General features: G+C 42.9%; 1 protein-coding gene across 1 annotated transcript in view; it reads right to left on the minus strand.

The window, feature by feature from the left end:
* The window catches only part of NF2 (NF2, moesin-ezrin-radixin like (MERLIN) tumor suppressor), an 84,578-nt gene that overhangs the window by 31,310 nt on the left and 33,319 nt on the right, over positions 1-19,949 (minus strand). Inside the window, exons 2-6 of the mRNA XM_028480530.2 lie at positions 16,456-16,581; positions 14,404-14,526; positions 12,344-12,427; positions 3,259-3,327; positions 2,332-2,414 (exon numbers count right to left, since the gene is read on the minus strand). Of these exons, the coding sequence (XP_028336331.1) occupies positions 2,332-2,414; positions 3,259-3,327; positions 12,344-12,427; positions 14,404-14,526; positions 16,456-16,581 (485 nt within the window). The remainder of the gene's footprint in view (positions 1-2,331; positions 2,415-3,258; positions 3,328-12,343; positions 12,428-14,403; positions 14,527-16,455; positions 16,582-19,949) is intronic.

The following is a 19,949-nucleotide window of genomic DNA, read 5'->3' on the forward strand; positions in this document are numbered from 1 at the left end:
TGTCATTTAAAGCTTGTGTTTCCGTATTTATTTTCATTTTGGATGATCTGTCTATTGGTGTAAGTGAGGTGTTCAAGTCCCCCACTATTATTGTGTTACTGTCGATTTCCTCTTTTACAGCTGTTAGCAATTGCCTTATGTATTGAGGTGCTTCTACGTTGGGTGCATATATATTTATGATTGTTATATCTTCTCTTTGGATTGATCCCTTGATCAGTATGTAGTGTACTTCCTTGCCTCGTGTAACATTCTTTCTTTTAAAGTCTATTTTATCTGATATGAGTATTGCTACTCCAGCTTTCTTTTGATTTCCATTTGCATGGAATATCTTTTTCCATCCCCTCACTTTCAGTCTGTATGTGTCCCTAAGTCTGAAGTGGGTCTCTTGTAGACAGTATATATATGGGTCTTGTTTTTGTATCCATTCAGCAAGCCTGTCTTTTGGTTGGAGCATTTAATCCAGTCATGTTTAAGGTAATTATCGATATGTATGTCCCTATTACCATTTTCTTAATTGTTATGGGTTTGTTTTCGTAGGTCCTTTTCTTCTCTTGTGTTTCCCACTTAGAGAAGTTCCTTTAGCATTTGTTGTAGAGCTGGTTTGGTGGTGCTGAATTCTCTTAGCTTTTGCTTGTCTGTAAAGCTTTTGATTACTCTGTCTATCTGAACAAGATCCTTGCCAGGTAGACTAATCTTGGTTGTAGGTTCTTCCGTTTCATCATTTTAAATATATTGTGCCACTTCCTTCTGGCTTGTAGAGTTTCTGCTGAGAAATCAGCTGTTAACCTTACGCGTGTTCGCTTGTATGTTATTTGTTGTTTTTTCCTTGTTGCTTTCAGTAATTTTTCTTTGTCTTTAATTTTTGTCAATTTGATTACTATGTGTCTCGGCATGTTTCTCCTTGGGTTTACCCTGCCTGGGACTCTGCACTTCCTCGACTTGTGTGGCTATTTCCTTTCCCATGTTAGGGAAGTTTTTGACTATAATCTCTTCAAATATTTTCTCGGGTCCTTTTGCTCTCTCTTCTCCTTCTGGGACTCCTATAATGCGAATGTTGTTGCGTTTAATGTTGTCCCAGAGGTCTCTTAGGCTGTCTTCGTTTCTTTTTTTTTTTTTTTTTTTTTTATTTATTTAATTTATTTACTTTTGGCTGCATTGGGTCTTTGCTGCTGCGCACGGGCTTTCTCTAGTTGCAGTGAGCGGGGGCTACTCTTTGTTGCGGTGCGCGGGCTTCTCATTGCTGTGGCTTCTCGTTTCAGAGCGCAGCCTTCAGCAGTTGTGGCTCGTGGGCTCTAGAGTGCAGGCTCAGTAGTTGTGGTGCATGGGCTTAGTTGCTCTGCGGCATGTGGGATCTTCCCAGACCAGGGCTCGAACCCATGTCCCCTGCATTGGCAGGTGGATTCTTAACCACTGCACCACCAGGAAAGCCTTGTCTTCATTTCTTTTCATTCTTTTTTCTTTATTCTGTTCCACAGCAGTGACTATCATTATTCTGAATTCTTTTTCTGGAAAGTTGCCTATCTCCACTTCATTTAGTTGTTTTTCTGGGGTTTTATGTTGTTCCTTCATCTGGTACATAGTCCTCTGCCTTTTCATTTTGTCAATCTTTCTGTGAATGTGGTTTTCCTTCCACAGGCTGCAGAACTGTATTTCTTCTTGCTTCTGCTGTCTGCCCTCTGGTGGATGAGGCTATCTCTTTGTTTGTTCTTTAATTCATCTAGGTGTTTGTTCTTTAATTCTTCTGGATCTTTGTTAAACATTTCTTGCATCTTCTCGTTCTTTGCCTCCATTCTTTTTCCAAGGTCCTGGATCATCTTCACTATCATTATTCTGAATTCTTTTTCTGGAAAGTTGCCTATCTCCACTTCATTTAGTTGTTTTTCTGGGGTTTTATGTTGTTCCTTCATCTGGTACATAGTCCTCTGCCTTTTCATTTTGTCAATCTTTCTGTGAATGTGGTTTTCCTTCCACAGGCTGCAGAACTGTATTTCTTCTTGCTTCTGCTGTCTGCCCTCTGGTGGATGAGGCTATCTAAGAGGTTTGTGCAAGCTTCCTGATGGGAGGGACTCAATAGAATTCTTAAAATGAACGTAAATTAGCACTGAATGCAGTAGGTCTGTACATCCTCACAGGCAGTAAGTACCCATGCCCCCTCGCACCAGAAGAAGGACACACACAATACTGAAGACCAGCACTGCTGCCAGCTCTCCCTTTTTCTTCTATATACTTCGGTACTGCATTTTGTTCAACAAACACATCCCAGTTTTGTAGTTCCTTAAAAAAGAAAAAAAGGCCCATAGGTAATATAAATCAGTGATGAAGCAGCCTCACCTGGCTCGGCCTCGGTGCTCTGCGTACCAGGCTGTGATTCTTTCCTCCCACATTTCTGGAGTCATTTGATACAGATTTATTACCTAGCAAAAAAGAGAGCAAAATAAAAAACCCACACACAAAGAAAGTTCTGGTATTGTTTGGTATTTGTATAATTATGCAACATTTTTACAAAACAGAAAAGCTATTTTTAAAAAGCCACATACAGGGAGCCAGTCACATGCAGAGGTGGGTGTGTAAATTAGCACCATTCAACCTGAGTCACAACTTGGAAAGCTGCACCATTTCTCAGGCCGCGGGGCACCCCTCACCTGGCAGCACCCCTCTTTCCTGGGCCATAGAGCCCAGAGGGAGGACCTTGCTCAGGAGCAGAGCTCACTAATTTCAGGCCGGCTGCGGGCCAGGCTGTACATGCTGCTGCCTTTGCCTCTGCAGAAACCATCAGAGGAGCAGGTAAAGTCAGGGGAAGGTGAGGAGCAGACCTTTATCACACATGACAGGGGAGTGGAGCTATAAAATCAGAAGCAGCAAAAGGGAGGGAAGGCCTGCTTCTGAGGCTAATGAACTAGACGAACACCACCAAGGATTAAAAGCTACAATGCCCACCCCCGACTCATCCCGTCTATCCACCCCACCCCGCACAGCTGCAAACAGCTCATTTCCCCAGGCTGAACTCAGGCTGCTCCATGCCCCTCCCTAGGAATCACTGATGCTCCCCCACCTTTAAAGAAAGGACCATCTGCAGGCCATGCCTGTCCTGGCAACCCCAAACGAATCCCAAGATCCTTTGCTTTATAATGTTCTTAACAGAGATCATTACTCGAGATTGATTACAAAACATTTATAAAAATGTTCTTGCCACCTACGTCCAATATTCCTTCCGGTCCTTTGGTTATGTCTTCCCAAACAGGGAATTTGACTTCTTACCCTTTTTGGAAGCAATTCCTCTTGGGCCAAAAATCCCCGCTTGTGAACAGAGGGGTCGTAGTCACCGTACTGGGAGGAGAGGAAAAGGAGAGAGTGGGATTGAGATTCTAAAGACAACTGCAGGTCGACTCAGCCTCTATCCCTCCCAGCTCCAGGGAGCAATTTAATTCTGATGACAAGTCAAGATTGCAACCTTGCTAGTTTGTTATCCTTGGATGAAAATACAAAACTGATTATATCTGTGAACAGAGTCGCATAATCCCGTAAGGGATGGATGGGTGACATGCTAATAAGAATGTGACATTTGCAGAGAAATGTGGCCGAGTTTTCTAACTCCTGAAGGAAGCCATCACTACCAAAACAGCTTTTGAAAGGAGACAACAAAACACAACTGTGTAAGTTGTGATTAGCAACCGGTGATAAGAGTCTTACCTATAAATGCTTCTAAGTGGCTGGTAATTGGAGCCAACTGATAGGTGGGAGCTGGGGATAATGCGGCAATATTTTTAATACCTTTCAATCAAGGCTCTGAAAAATGCTTTGGATAAATCTGATGCCAACACTGTCATTTCTATCGTGCAGACAAGGAAATGAGTAAAATGTTAACAGATTTTTCCTGAAGCTGCAGAGCAAATCACTCTGGGGCCTGCATTTTAATGTACTCACCAGGGACAATAACTTGAAGTTTATTTTCTGATTTCAAAACAAATACCCCTTTCTTTCCTAGAAAGTTAGTCTGACCAGGAAATAATCAGAAATGAAGGAATTTTTTAAAAGAAACTAACCATAAAATATATAGAAGATCAAAGCCTGTCTCTTGTCAATCAGCATTCAGTGGCTTTTCTTTTGACCCAAAACAACAAAGCTCAGTATTTTAGTATTATCTTCTATAAACATTTATCCTTTTTGCCACCAACATTGGAAATACAAAAGAAAGGTCTGGAACAAGGCTGTTGGCTCTACATCCCACCAAATCGGGTGAGGACATGGCCCACCCTCATTCCCAAAGAACCTTAAGTTAGATTTCTGGTGAGTTTTCCAACAGACACTCATGAGATTGAAGAGATGTTCATCATCAACTGTAAATCATGACTTCTTCCCATGCTACCCTTCTATAAAAGCCCAGAGGATTAATATCTCTTATGAATCTCATAATTACCTTGCAAATAACAGAATTGTATTGCATTGTTTTTTCAGTTTAAAAAATTAACTGGTCAAACTTAAATACTTAACCCTGTCTATGCATTTCTTCACTTAAAAAACTTGAAGGAGGGACTTCCCTGGTGGGCCAGTGGTTAAGACTACATGCTTTCAATGCAGGGGGCATGGGTTTGATTCCTGGTTAGGGAACTAAGCTCCCGCATAGTGTTTGTTGTGGCCAAAAAAATTAAAAAAAAAAAAATGAAGGAAACTGGTTTCTCTGGATCTCTGAAAGGCCAAGGGGGTGTAATAAGTCAGGAACTGTATGAGCTTTAACAGTACTCTCTGGGGAGAGTGCAGTAGGAGCCTGAAATTGGGGGGAGGGGGGAGGGTAAGTGACTTGCCAAGACTGAGGGAAAAGTGGTGAAAGTAGAACAGATGGAAACCCACCTGTCCCTGAATTGGCATTCCTGCTCCATACTGACTCGCCATGGGAACTTGGGCAAGTGAATTCTGGTCTCTCAGCTTCTATAAAATTGCCATCTACTTACTCATAGGTCTCTTGTGAGGGTGAAATGCGCTGAGAGCTATAATGGATTTGAGCCATGCTGGGCTGCTGGCCTTGTTGGCCGCAAATTTTCTCTTCCTCTTAGGGGCAGGTATGGGCTTCCTGGGCCCACAGCTCTCCCTGAGAGAGTGCAGCCAGAGTAGGCCATGGTCACCTTTGCTGGGCTATGGGTAAAATTGCTTTTGCCTTTCTGGCACCCACTCTGCCCACTCCTCCACTGCCTTTCTCCAGCTTGCCCAAGGAAGAGGGGGAGGGGGAGGGGGGAGGGGGAGGGGGGAGGGGGTACGGGAGGCAGGCTGCTTAAAGTTCAATTCCAGCTCCTTCACTTATTAGCTGTGACCTTAGAAATTTTGTGTCTGTTTTCTCATCTGTAAAATGGGAATAACAGTATTTATCTTATAGGATTCTTGTGGAGATTAAATGAAATACCCAGAAATTTTTCTTTTTTTTAAATTTTTTTGGCTGCACCATAAGGCATGCAGGATCTTAGTTCCCTAACCAGTGATCAAACCCTTGCCCCCTGCACTGGGATCGTGGAGTCTTAACCACTGGACCACCAGGGAAGTCCCAACCCATAAAAATTTTAAAACTATGATTAACACACAGCATTCAATACAACCTGATGTCAAAAGATTAAAAACTCAGGTCATGTCACCTCTCCAAGTCTGTTTCCTAATTTGTCAAACCAGAGCATTTGTCTTGGAGGATTTTGAAGGGGGCAGGCCACTCTGGAGCATCCCCTGAGGCCCAGAGTGAGGCACCCTCTCTCTAAATCTCAGCTTCCCCATCTGGAAAGCAGGGGTCAGAACAGTGCCTGCCTCCTGGGGGGTGACGAGGATGAAGACAGTCAGGTAAGCATTTTGCATGGTGCCCAGCTCATAATGAGTCAGGTATTATTGTCATCAGCTGCATTATTTATGACACTGGTTACTCTTTGCCTGTCAGATTCTTAAAGGGGGAGGATAATAAAGAAAGTCCCGTGAGTTGTACTTGCAAAGCTCTCAACAGTGCTGACCAAACTCTAGTGCTTTTGCAAGCAGATATGCAAAGTGAAAGCTGTAAATTCAGGCTCCAAAGGCTTGCAAGATTAATGATCCACATTGTCATACTGAGCTCCCAGCTACTCCATTGATCAAATGCTACATCTGAGCACTGGGGAGGTGGCAAAGACACTGCTGAAGGAACTTCTCCACTGGACTAATTCCACTTATAACATTAAAGCCACCTTGAGGTATGTGTCTGCTCTTAAATGTCTTTTTAAAAAACAAAAGAAGAAAATCCTCAAGTTGTGGTGGCTGGTGAATATAAAAGAAAGTCAGATCACTCCATGGATGGAAATGGCTGTTGCTCCTCATTTTATGTACAGAAGAATCCCAAAAACACAAGCAGGAGTGAATTTGCTGGGAAGCTAATGAGGCTTGGGTTTCAGGTCTCTGCATCTGCATGGGCCTGTACCTAATTTTATATTAATAATTTGGTGTTCTTGCATTAAAAGAACACCCTAAATTATATAAGCTTCAGGGCCCACAAAACCTGGATCCACCCCTGATATAAACCAATTGAATTTAAATTCAAGAAGCGAGTTCACCTTGTAAAGGACTCTCAGAGTCACTTCTTAAACAGAGACAAATACTTTCCTCCGCTTATATGTATGAAAAATTAGACCAAATGCTCTGAATAGGATTTCACAAAACATAAAGGTCTAATCAATACATATGTAGAATAAACGGTTAGATCCCAACCGCACACCAGTCACTAAATTCCAGATGGATTAAAGACTTAAACCTATAAATGAAAATCCATAAAAATACCAGAATAAAATATAGAAGAACATGTGTATATTAAGTTGGTGAACTCATTCCAAAAGTCACGCAAAACATGAAAAGGACTGACATGTAAAAAAAGATAAAAGATTAATATCCATAATATATAGAGCTCCTATAACTCAATTAGAAAAAGACAAACAATAAAGTGGAAAAAACAGGCAAGTCATAAACACTTGATTCACAGAGGAAAGAAATACAAATGGCCAATAAGTCTATGAAAATGATGCCCCAGTGGTAATCAAGGAAATGAAAACTTAAAAAATCTACATTTTTGTCAAATTAGCAAAAATTTAAAAGGCTGATAGCAACCACTGTTGATGAGGATATGGAAAAACAGATATTCTCACCACTATTGGTAGAAGTTAAATTAGGAACTTTTGGAGAGCAATTTGGCCATAACTATTTAAATTTTTTTTGAGATAAAATTTACATACATAAAATTCACAATTTTAAGCTTATAATTCAGTGGTTTTTAGTAGATTCAAAATATTGTACAACCATCACCACTGTCTAATTCCAGAATATTTCCATCACCTCAAAAAGAAATCCCTTACCCATTAGCAGTAAGTCCTAATTTCCTCCTCCTCTCCCCTGACAACCACTCAACCTACCTTCTGTCTCCATGAATTTGCCTCATCTGGACATTTCATACAAATGGAATCATACAATATGTGGCCTTTCCTGTCTGCTTCTTTCACTTAGCATTATTTAAACTTTAAATGTTCCTATCCTTCAACCCATTTATGCCATTTCTTGATATCTATCATAGACAAATATTGTTCGTATGTGTCCAAACAGGTGTACTCAAGGATGTTCACTGCACCCTTTCAGTAGAAAAGTAATAGAAAGAAAAACAAGCCTAAGTATCTACCAATAAAGATATATTTAAATAAACAAGGACCTACTGTATAGCACAGGGAACTATACTCAATATCTTGTAATAACCTATAATGGAAAAGAATCTGAAAAAGAATATATACATATATGTATAACTGATCACTTTGCTGGACACTTGAAACCAACACAACATTGTAAATTAACCATACTTCAATTAAAAAAAAACAAAACAACAAAAAAAGATATTTAAATAAACCACAGCCCCTCTGTTCTATGAAATACAGTTCAATAGTTTAAAAAACTGAGTACTTTAAGAACTCTCTTCTGACAGTTTTACGTGAAAAGGGTGTGCTATGCAGGATTTCCTCTCGAGTGGCAGCCTAGGAGTGGGATTTCGGGGACTCGGGGAGGGGGTGTCTCCTCACTGACAGGCCCCTACCATATCCATCACCCCGCAGAGCTTATGCCAATTCACAGTCTTTTCCTGCATGGAAATGAGCTCAGAGCTTCTATTCAATTTATTTATTTATTTTACTTTTTTTTTTTTAAATTGAGGTATAGTTGATTTACAATGTTGTGTCAATTTCTTCTGTACAGCAAAGTGACTCAGTTATACATATATGTATATTCTTTTTCAAATTCTTTTCCATTATGGTTTGTCACAGGATATTGAATATAGTTCCCTGTGCTATACAGTAGGACCTTGTTCTTTATCCATCCTATATTAATCCTTGTCAATCTCATGGGTTTGAAATGTTTCCTTATTGCTGCTTTAATTCCTCTTTTTCTTGATTACTAATAGGATTGAGAATCTTTTTGTATTTACAGATTCTTCTCATATTCTATAAATTGCCTGTTATTCGTACCCTTTACTCCCATTTTTCTGTTTTTTTCTTAGAAACTTAGGAGTTCTTTATATTCAGGGATATATCTGCAATTCTACTTCTAGAAATCTACATTAAGGGGAAAAAGCTTTTGCACATGTACACAAGGAAGCATATAAAAGAGTTCTCAGTAAAGTGCTGCTTATAATAGGGAAACAGCAGAAACTAAACCTACCTCCTCCTCAGGAAGATAGAAAAATAAATTAGGCTTATTCATCAACGGCTACCATACAGTAGTTAGAATCAATGAGCTACATCGACACGTACAACACAATACATCTCAAAATTGACATTGAGTGAGAGAAAATACCCATTTGTAAAAGGATAAGCCCCCCAGAAAGGGGGATATGCAGAGGATAGTACCATTTATATCAACTTTTACCTCCTGGGTATTTTTTTTCCCTGGATTATTTTAAAGTTAGTCTCCTCCCATCCAAATGACCACTGCCCAAGTTGGGAACCCCATAGTCTCAGCCAGATGACCACCACAGCCTTCTAACAGGTCTCCCTGTTTCCAAACTGGTCTTACTCCAATCTGTCCTTCACACAGCCACCAAAGGATCTATCTAAAATATAAACCCTTCACTGGCTCTGCATCCCCCCAGGATAAAGTTAAGACCCTTTATGATCTGACACCCAGCAGACCTCTCCAGCCTCAATTCTTGCCACTCTACCTATACTTTACATATACCCAACTTCTTAGTTGCCTTTTGGCACTCTGCCCCTAATTAGCATCAAGGAGCACTAGGAAACAACTAGCCTCCTCTCCCACCAGTCTTTTCTCTCTCTGAACACTAGGAATCTGCTGGCCAGCCCTGCAAGATTGGGGAATTACCTACCATTCTCTCCCAAAGTCATTTTTAATAAGAACACATTTCAAACACCAAATTGTCAATATAAAATCCAACAGGTGGCTTAAGATGTTGCAAGATGGTTTGGTGTGTCACATGACTGGGCCAAAAAAACCAGCCTATATTTCTGATTCAAAAATAACCTAAACTCCTACTAAGAAATATGATTCTTGTTAACTGAACCATGTGATTAATATTTGTATTTATGCTTTAAGGGTAATTGGTTTCTTTATGCTTTGGAATGAACTGTCTATATCAGTTGAACAGCTGAAATACTGTAATGAATACATTTGTGCGTAATTACATCCCATGTGTTAATGAGCTCAATTCACTTTCCCCACCACACTTTTACATTTCCTATCTGTCTCAGAAAGGTTGTGGAAGAAAAGAAATGGAATATAATGGAAGGAACCAGGATGATTTACTGAAAAGTTTGGACTGATGTGACCATATAAATGAACCTGGAATTTAGTGAAAGGTAGTGTGTGGTACCCAGAGACCCCTCTCACAGTGAGGGCAAGAACAAGTGCTAAATTATGCAATCCAGACACTAGGATTCTCACCCCTGCTCCATTCTCCAGCTCCATTCTGCTTCAAATCCTGTCCATCAAGAAGTGGGCTACAAACTCCATTTAAAAAAGGATTTACATCGGGCTTCCCTGGTGGCGCAGCGGTTGAGAATCCGCCTGCCAATGCAGGGGACACGGGTTCGAGCCCTGGTCTGGGAAAATCCCACATGCCGCGGAGCAACTAAGCCTGTGCACCACAACTACTGAGCCTGCGCTCTAGAGCCCACAAGCCACAACTACTGAAGCCTGCGCACCTAGAGCCTGTGCTCTGCAACAAGAGAAGCCACCATAATGAGAAGCCCGTGCACTGCAAAGAAGAGTAGCCCCTGCTCACTGCAACTAGAGAAAAGCCTGTGCGCAGCAACTAAGACCCAACGCAGCCAAAAATAAATAAATAAATAAATTTATTAAAAAAAAATAAAAAATAAAGAACATCAAGTATTGTGACTTTAGACAAATTATTAGTCCTTTCTGAGCCTTAAATTCTTTGGTTTACAGAAAAGACTCCATTGAGTATCACAAGAAATATTCATGTTATAACACTTTGTAAAACTGTAAAACACTACAGGCATGTAAGATCTGATCAATATTGTAATCAGAGGTACCCTATTAATATTAACAGCTGTCCTAGAAACTGGAAGCATGTTATAATAATCCTTAGTTTCCCAGATGCAGACTTGAAGCCATAGATTACCTTTATTTGTAGGTTCCTGACACTTTACACCGGGAAAAACAGTTAAAGCACACTCCTCCATATGAACCCCATATGCTATCTGTGAATCACTTTCATCTCTAAATTAGCAGGATCCAAATTAGGAGGGCTTTCCTACAGTGAAATCTGTTTAAGCAAACATCTGTCGGTTCCCTGAAAAGTTATTTTTTTTCTACAGGTGGCCTTTGAATTTGTGGCCCAAAATTTATGCAAAGAAAATGTAGCCTTTGTAGCCTTTGAGAAGTCCTTCAGAGAGAGGTAGTATCTTTGAGAACCTGGGCCTCCTCTCAGCCGGGGAGAAGGTGTGCGAGAGAGAAGCTCAGTTCCGGGCCAGGAAGTGCTCAGATTTAATGAAAGTGACAACTGCTTCATCACTGCCAGGGTGATACTGATTGAAAGGACACATTTTTCCTGTTATTAATATTCTTAATCAAAGCATAAAAGGAAGCATATGTTTTAGTTGAATCAATGCCCATTTTCTGTTTTCTCAATTACTCATTTGTCAGGACAGTGGAATAGGGGAGGCACAAAATACAATCCCAAAGCCATGAATTCTACCCTTAGCTTTACCCAAGATTGCTCAAATGACCTTGGGCAAATCACTGAGGGCACATACTCACTTCATGTCTGTATCAGTGACAGAGTCAACAACCTCCCCTCAGGCCAGTGAATACTCAGCAAATATTAGACGAGTCATCAAATGACCCTGATGCTTCTGTTAGTGTGATGAGCACGTACAGACCCTTTTTTCCTCCAAATGATAGGCCAGTTACTTCCTGGCTTTGATTTGAGATTACCTTAAGCTACCCCAAAAATTGGGCTAAGAAGTTGAGGGTCTTATTAATTTCTCTAACATTTCAGGGAAATGGCTTTATGGATACCTCTAACTAAAAAGGAAAATAATAACTGAAAAGATTATGCAAAATCACAAAAGTAACCCAGGTGTCCCAATTCTGAGGTCATCTTATACTGCAGTGAAAGGTAGCAAGCAGAGGAATCAGGAGAAAGTGGCATGTGATTGAAGTCAGAAATCTGAGGGGCATGAAGCACCCTGGGCAGACCCTGTAGTGCGTCTTATAAAAATATAGAGGACAGAAGCACAAGACCAGTGGTCTCCCTCTCCCACCACTCCCAGTCTGCAGCGATTTCTCTGTGAAAGACTCTTAGGTCACCAGACAGCTTCAGCTGGGCTTGGTGGGGCCGAGAGCCTGCAGTGCCCGACCATAAGCAGAGCCAGCACGTCCATCCAGGTGGATGAAGCAGGACACTCCCCAGGGTGTGACATGGTCCCGAGGCATAGGGCCGCTGGACCTCAGAAGATGAGTTTGAAATGAGGACCTGGGCCTTTCTGACCCCGAGGCCATGTTTGGCCAAAACTGGAGACGATAAACTCATTCTTCCTAGTTAATAAAAAGAGAGGTTGGCTGGGTGAATGTAATTAACCACATGTGCATAGTGAGATTACACAGATAATTCATCAAGCTGTACACTTATCGTTTATACACACACAGACACTCTCACAAGATGATACAGCAGTGGAACAGTGAGAGCGGTCCCCCAAGTCCACAAGTGCCACAGCATCCCACTTTCTGGGGAAAGTCTCTGAAGCCTAGAAGATCCAAAGAAACAGATGACAGGTGTGATCCTGTGACATGCATTAATGCCCAGGAAGAATGTGTTTTTCTTCTTTGAGCCTACCTTGGCCTGGACGGCGTAAGAAGCCAGGAGCACAGAAGCCTCGGGAGGGCAGTAGATCTTTTCATCTAAAATCTGCTTCTTTACCTGAAAGGGGCAACAGGGGAGACATGATACCGTGTGCGTGGACAGGAGCCGTGCAGGCTGGTAACAGCAAGACACTGCAGCGTGTTCTAATGAGGCCTGTCAACCCAGCCTGCTAATGATTTTCTGACAAAGGGCATAATTTTTTCTTTTTACTGCTGCCGACAGGTTGGGAGCTCGGTCCCCAAGAAGTTATTGGTAAGATGGCTACGCAGAAAAAAAACATTAATCTCTTCTGTTCGTGATCAAAAGCCGAAGAGGAAAAACAATCTTCGTAGTTAAAAAAAGAGACTGACATCTGGGTTGTGACGGAGGAGAGCTGTGAACTCGGGAAATGTCAGGAGCAGCTCTGGTGGTGATTGCAGCCTCGGCCCCAGATGAGCACACGCAGAATCAGAGGAAATGGAGTCTGCTTTTAAGTCTTAACACAAGACCAAAGTCAGCGAGGCCACTGAGTTATGACTGCAGGAAAAAAAACCCATCACTTTCAATATGCCTGCTCTAAGGAAAAAGGAAGCAATAAAGTTTGATCGATTAAACCTTTAAGTCCACTTGAGGTCCGGGAAATATAATTCTTAAGCCATAATGTTGAATTAACATATCTCATTGCATTTAATTTCTTAGACTGGTACGGTGGGTGATGTTCCAGACATAGAGGCAAGACAGCCTCCTAAAGTGAGGGCATGCTGAAATAAACACACCGGGAAAGCCAGCTCTCTTTCACAGACATCAGCAGTCACCAGATTCATAAAAGTAGTAAATTTTGCCTTGCTCAGCTGTGAAAGTGCTCCAACACTTCAGTAGGAGGGGAAATTAAGCCAAAGTCAAATGGAGAATGGGCACTGCTTCCAAGCACTTACAAGAAAGCCATCTCTATACGGCTAGGACATTCTGGGGCCTAGGAGGTCATTTTGTGGTTTCATTCAAAGCAGGGCAACTTTCTAATCCTTCGGTTTTAAGCTGCACTACAGAAAAACTGAAAGGGCTTCCCTTTGACATGAAAATATTGGAGAGGGGATATACAAACACACACACTTTTTTTGGCAAACTTTTTTTGCAAGAGAAATTATTGGAGGGGGTTATTACATTTAACTTAACATTTACTTAATGCAATAATCTGAGGTTCAAACTAATTATAGGAGGCCAGGCTATATATGTACGTCTGGGCAATCATGTAATTAACGCCCTGCTGGGGTCTTTTCCGTCACTGATGGCGGACACACCAGCCGTTCCAGCGCCAAGCACCATAACTAACCGTGAAACTCGGGAAGTGCTCTGAGTGAGCAGTAGGAACACAAGCAAAACTGACAAGGTTCTCATCCTCACAGCAGTCGCCCTAGCTGCACCTCTAGATGGTCAACTAGCTGTCTTTGAACCTATAATTATGGATCTCCTAATTTCTTCAATTCGGTGGAACAATTACTTACAGGGTGCCCACCGTGCACTCAATGAACCTTGCCTTAAAGGGGCTTACAGTCTAATGAGGGAATAAGTGGAATAAGACAATATAGACAAAGAGTGGCATGAAACATGATGTCTGAAGTACCACATGTGTGGGATTTACCAAGTGTCACTGGAGTTCTGAAGTCCTGCCTTCATGAGAGCAGATTTTAAATTTCTGGAAGAACTACTCTTTGCAAGACTCTCTTTTTAGACTTCCTGGGCAACTATTGAGTACTTTTAAGTTAGTGAGGAGCCATCTTCAAAGATGTTTCTACTTAGGGAGCTACTTGTATGTGTTCTTTCGCCATGATACTTTTGCAATTTCATCTGACACCAATTGTCATCACTCAAGTATAGTTCTGTCCTGAAGACTGTTTTTCATTACAGAACCAAAGGGACTGGCTTTCCAGGGGGAGAACATTTTCACAACGTGGAGGCATTTGTGGTCAAATCCGAGGGGTTGGCCCAGGCTGCCTCTGCTGCTACCTCTGGGGGCGGTTCTCTCAAGATCAGGGGGGTAGCATGGAAAGGGGTACCTGCAAGAAGAATAAATGTTGCGTGATCTCCTGAACCAGCTCCTCCTCGGCATTCTCAGGATAAAATTTGGCCAGGAAGTGAAAGGTGACTGGCTCTTCCTTTGAAACGTCATGATCCAGCACCTGCAGAATTGCAGAGCAAAAGAAAAACAAGCTAGTTTCGCCCCTCTCCCTCCCAGGCCACCATCAAAGGACGTTCTGCAGGGAGTGTATAAACATTTTTCTCCCTTCTAAATTTATCACATTTCCCAAAGGTTGTGATTCTACAGTTTGAAGCATTCACAAAGCCATCTATAACAGGAGGTAATATTCACTTCACATGGTGAATTAATCAAATTAATCAATATCCCCAAGTGGTGAGTGGAGCTAAGATGATTCAGGCATAAATGTTTTCAAGGCCACAGAGATAGCTAAAAACTAGAAATTTATAACTCAAAGGCCTTGGGCACTATCCTTCACGGTAGGCTGAAGGTTTTTTAATTTTCTCAAGTAGTGCAATCTTCCTTTATTCTTTTGTCTTGCTGACTACCTCCAACATTTAGGTCCATACTGGAATGGAGCTTAGAGATGATGAACTAGATATTTGTGAAATCATCTAAACATTAACTGAGCAACAAAAGTGAAACACGTCCATCATGGCAACCCTTTGTTTCAAGGAACCTCTAGAGATGCCCCACGAAATACTTGAGCACAGCCAGTAAACCACTCTGCCTTTAATCTTCTAACAATTTCATTCACCCACTGGAAAGCCTGAGCCATCTGCTCTCCAGAATGAATTTTCATCTCAGGACATAAACATGCCATGTGACAGGCTACAAGTCTCCATTAACATGTGTCATAATTTATTTCCTATGAGCAGCAGGCTCCATGGCTCCTGAGGCCCCCAATCTAATATCCATTTGGCCAACACTCAGGTACGATTTCAAATTTACTTTGCTGAGAGTCACAAAATGATACTGAAGGTTTTGCTGTCTTTGGTAGATAACTCTCCAGGCTCCTGCCCAAATTCCTGGTCGTGGTGCCCAAGAGACTCAAAATAAACCTGATCTAGGACGCTCTTGCTGGCATGGCAGCACTTGGACATTCATGATCGTTGGGAATTACCATGTGAAATTTATAACCAGCAGGGACCCCAATGTGAAGATTCAGATTACCGCATACATATGTAAACACAATTTGAACGCCTGAGTTTAGAGTCAAACTGGTAGAAGACGAGAGGCATTCACTGTTTATCAAGTGAAGTAGTAGATAACAGAATGAGGTAGGCAATTGCAGGGGGTAGTTTGGGGTAAAAATGAGACACTGACTTACTTGGAAATTCAGGGGTCTTATAGGAGTCACTGACTAAAACATACGGCCCTGCTCTCAGCGTCTCCATGGATAGGTTGGCAGGTAAGTAGGTGACAGCGTTTTTGTGAGCACATAAGAACCCACACAGAGGGCAGTTCCCCGAGGCAATATCCATTTCTAAGCCACATTAGAACTGCTGGGAGTCCAGACTTGTCCACCAGGCCTCAGAAGCCCCAGAATATCATGAGAACAAAATAGACATTCTTCCTTCACCGCGGGAACCAGCGCACTCTTTATTCCTTAGATCATGTTAATGAATAAATTGAGTTGGGTCATGGTGTTTCTCAAAAAGACTCTAAAAAATTCCCTAAAGAACAGGAGCCCCAAGAAAATCTTTCAAAGACATAAATTGTGGGAAAAAAACCCAAAACGATAATACAATAGTAATTTTTATCCACGAAGCCTGACTCATTGCTCAGTCAACAGAACAGCATTAAGCCTGAAGCAATCAGGTGACACCCGGTGACAACAAGGAAGAAGCCAGGGATGGCGGCAGGTCAGTCCTGGGTGGTTCTACAGGCCCGGGGTAGCTGGTGAGGCCTCCCCAGGCCCGCATCCTGTCCCGTATAACTTCCTCCACAACCCGCCCCCTCTCTGCTGTGTACCCATAATGCCCCATGATGAGCAATAAGCTAGACACATGCTCAGGGGAAATCCAGAGCCCATGCCAGCCCCACTGGTGTCATCAGGGTCTGGGCCCACCTTCTTGTCCATCTTGAGCCAGGCCACGGTGTCCTTGATTGTATACTGCAGGCCAAAGAACCAGGTTTCCCGAAGCCCCAGGGTCCGGCACACCAAGTCAAACAGGTCCTTCCCTTTCCACTTCATCTGCAAGGGAACAAACCAACAGGGGAAGACAGCTGAGCCCAAGTGGTAATCTGCTCGCAGGAAAACCTTTTCTCTGCTCCCCCAACCTCAGGTTCTAAAAGGTGGGGATGACGCTAATATGGCTGAGGAGCACAGAATTCCTAAATAATTGTAAACCTTCCTACACAAAACTATGAGTGGGAAAATAATAATTAGGGCTTAATGGCTTAATCACTGCAAAGCATACACAATACCTCCGTTGGACAGTTCCTTACAGATCTTAATATGCCCAAAGCTGCTAATTTAGGAAAGCTGGTAAATAACGTCCACATTTAGGAGAGTCAAGCTTCTCCCGTTAACCCAAAGTTAGCTTCTAGAGACATTCGTTTCCTCAAGATTTTGCTGTTGATTTTCTTTTTAATCATAACTCTGCCCTTTAATAAAAGGCTAGCTTTTTAAAATGTAAAGACTAGTTTTATTTGATTTTTTTTAAAACGCAACATAGGGTAAGAAGTTGTAACTGACGTCACAAATCATGGGGAAAAAGAACCACTAGAGACCAGCCAGTCCAATCACGGGTCTCTCCCCGTCATGATGTGTAACCAAGGCCAAAGAAGAGGTGTCCATCCACAGCCACATGCAGCAACTTCAAATTCTTGTATTGAAACCCAGGGGATAAACAGACAGGAATATACTGTAGTGTGCTAATCCCGTAGCCTCATTTTCAAAAGGACCTGAAGCGGGGCTTCCCTGGTGGCGCAGTGGTTGAGAGTCCACCTGCCGATGCAGGGGACGCGGGTTCGTGCCCCGGTCTGGGAAGATCCCACATGCCGCAAAGCGGCTAGGCCCATGAGCCATGGCTGCTGAGCCTGCGCGTCCGGAGCCTGTGCTCCGCAACGGAAGAGGCCACAACAGTGAGAGGCCCATGTACTGCAAAAAAAAAAAAAAAGGATCTGAAGCAATGGCTGCTAAACCCATTTCTCAGCTCTTCAATCTTGTGGCCAGAAAAGCAGGTTCAATATCATAATAGGGGAAGAAAATACCCAGGAGCTTAGTAAATGTTGCCACCCATGATGCAGCCACCCATAGCGGCTGCTCGCCTCGACCCCAGTCAGTGGCCCCCAAGTATCAGGTGGACATTCAAATGGACACCTGGGTACAGGGATGAGCACAAGACACATCACAGAGATGGTGGTCACAGATGGTGGATTCAAATACGAGGTCGCCAGACATCGGAAGAGGAAGACCACCTGACTGCAGGGGCATCTGTCCTTCTTCTGCTCTCATTAGAAATTTCCACCCAAGGTCCTGGCACACTGAAGATGCACAGTGAAAAGGAACTGGGGAAAGTTCAGGGTTCAGAGACTTCTTATAAAAGCAAGAAGGAAAAAAAATAAGTTAGACCTCTAAAATCTGATTGGTGTTTGCTAAAACCTGATTCTAGAGGATTTTTCAAGCAGGCCTTCTATTTTTAATATATGTGAATGGACGGCATGTTCCCTACGAGGAACTCAACAGGAAAGCCCATCCTTCCCCGTGTGTATAGTCAAAGTCAAACAGCAAAGGAGCAGCCTAGATGGAAGGACACCAAAACTGCAGCAGACACAGGGTGGAGATATGGATTAGCTTTTGTCCTTCTCCAAAAGATGCTCTAGCTCTGCCCCCGTCTGCCCCCGTCCCCTCTCTGTGACTTCAGTGGGGCCCCTGCAACACTACAAAGGTGAGTTCTTTAGAAATTATTTTGAGTAGAATAAAATAAAATGTTTTATTTTAAAAAGATGATCTCCTTCCCCCCTTTTTTTTTTTTTTTTTCGGTACGTGGGCCTCTCACTGCTGTGGCCTCTCCCAGCGCAGAGCACAAGCTCCGGACGCGCAGGCTCAGTGGCCATGGCTCACGGGCCTAGCCGCTCCGCGGCACGTGGGATCCTCCTGGACCGGGGCACGAACCCACGTCCCCTGCGTTGGCAGGCGAATTCCCAACCACTGCGCCAACAGGGAAGCCCCTCCTTCCCCTTTTGTAAGGCTTAATAATGCTTGTTGGCACACCTGTGTCCCAGTCTGACACTGGGACAAAGGGTTTTTTAATTCACGGTAGGTTTTAATTCCTACAGGCAGACTTCACTGAAGAAATGTTATTTTGGAAAACTAGGAGCTTCAGGATGCTGATTATTCTCTAGTTTCTATTTTAAGCCAGGACATAGTATATAAATTATAAATGACTACTTTGCTACAAGATAATGTAACACTTAAGAGCACACATTAACTTGGAGAAGTGAAATACCCCAGGGCCAAGAAGATCAAGGTAATGATCCCCAATCCGCCATAACTCACAGCCACAGCAGGGTGGGCTCTGGCACGACAGGGCTGTCTGCAAGTGGGTGTGTGGTACATCTAAACAAGAGTTACCAAGAGAATGCTGAGTGGATTTCCTGACTTGGGAGCTTAAATTCTCAAACATAATCTCGTATTAATGCAGTTTTCTACTTCCTTGTTTCTAAAATGCAAAATTATCTCTGTTGAATGCAGAGACAATGTCTTTGCTACTATGGAGCTTGCAATAAAGTGAAGAGAGGGGAAAAATTCTCACACCGATTCAGAATGCCTGGCTTAGATTTTCAACTTTAAGAATTGTAGGGTGTCAAATTGGAAATGAGTTTGAGTAATTAATTACCTACGGTAGACCTGTCCCCTTCTTGTATAAGGAAACATTCTTTGGCAGCCTGCTACAGCAGACACTGGCCTTCCTCTTGGTGGTCTAAGGTAGGCAACCCCCCAGATCGCCTCTTTTTCTGCTCTGTGGGGTTCCTTTCATCTTGCTCTCCTCCAGCACTCCCCAGCCACCTTTTCCAGTAAGTAACTGGTATCTTAACACTCTTCTCCCACCTTAAAACAAAACCCATTTTCAGAAGAGCCAGGTACTTATTGCTCCTTTACAGCTCAATGTGAATTAAAGCCTCTGCTTCCTCTCATCTAATCCTTTTTTTGGCTGCACCTCGAGGCCTGTGGGATCTCAGTTCCCCGACCAGGGATTGAACACTGTCCACAGCAGTGAAAGCCTGGCATCCTAACCACTAGGCCACCAGGGAACTCCCCATCCTCTCAGCTAATCTTTCAGCAAGCATTACACAGCACATCCTATGTGCCCAGCAATATTAGACACTGAGGATGTGAAATTCTGGAAGAATGTTCCCTGCCGAAGACTCAAGTAATGACCCAGGTTGGAAAAAGCTTTAAAGAACAAGGGAGGGCTTCCCTGGTGGCGCAGTGGTTGCGCGTCCGCCTGCCGATGCAGGGGAACCGGGTTCGCGCCCCGGTCTGGGAGGATCCCACGTACCGCGGAGCGGCTGGGCCCGTGAGCCATGGCCGCTGAGCCTGCGCGTCCGGAGCCT

The sequence above is a fragment of the Physeter macrocephalus genome, chromosome 19 (assembly GCF_002837175.3).
Source record: "Physeter macrocephalus isolate SW-GA chromosome 19, ASM283717v5, whole genome shotgun sequence".
Lineage (NCBI taxonomy): Eukaryota > Metazoa > Chordata > Mammalia > Artiodactyla > Physeteridae > Physeter > Physeter macrocephalus.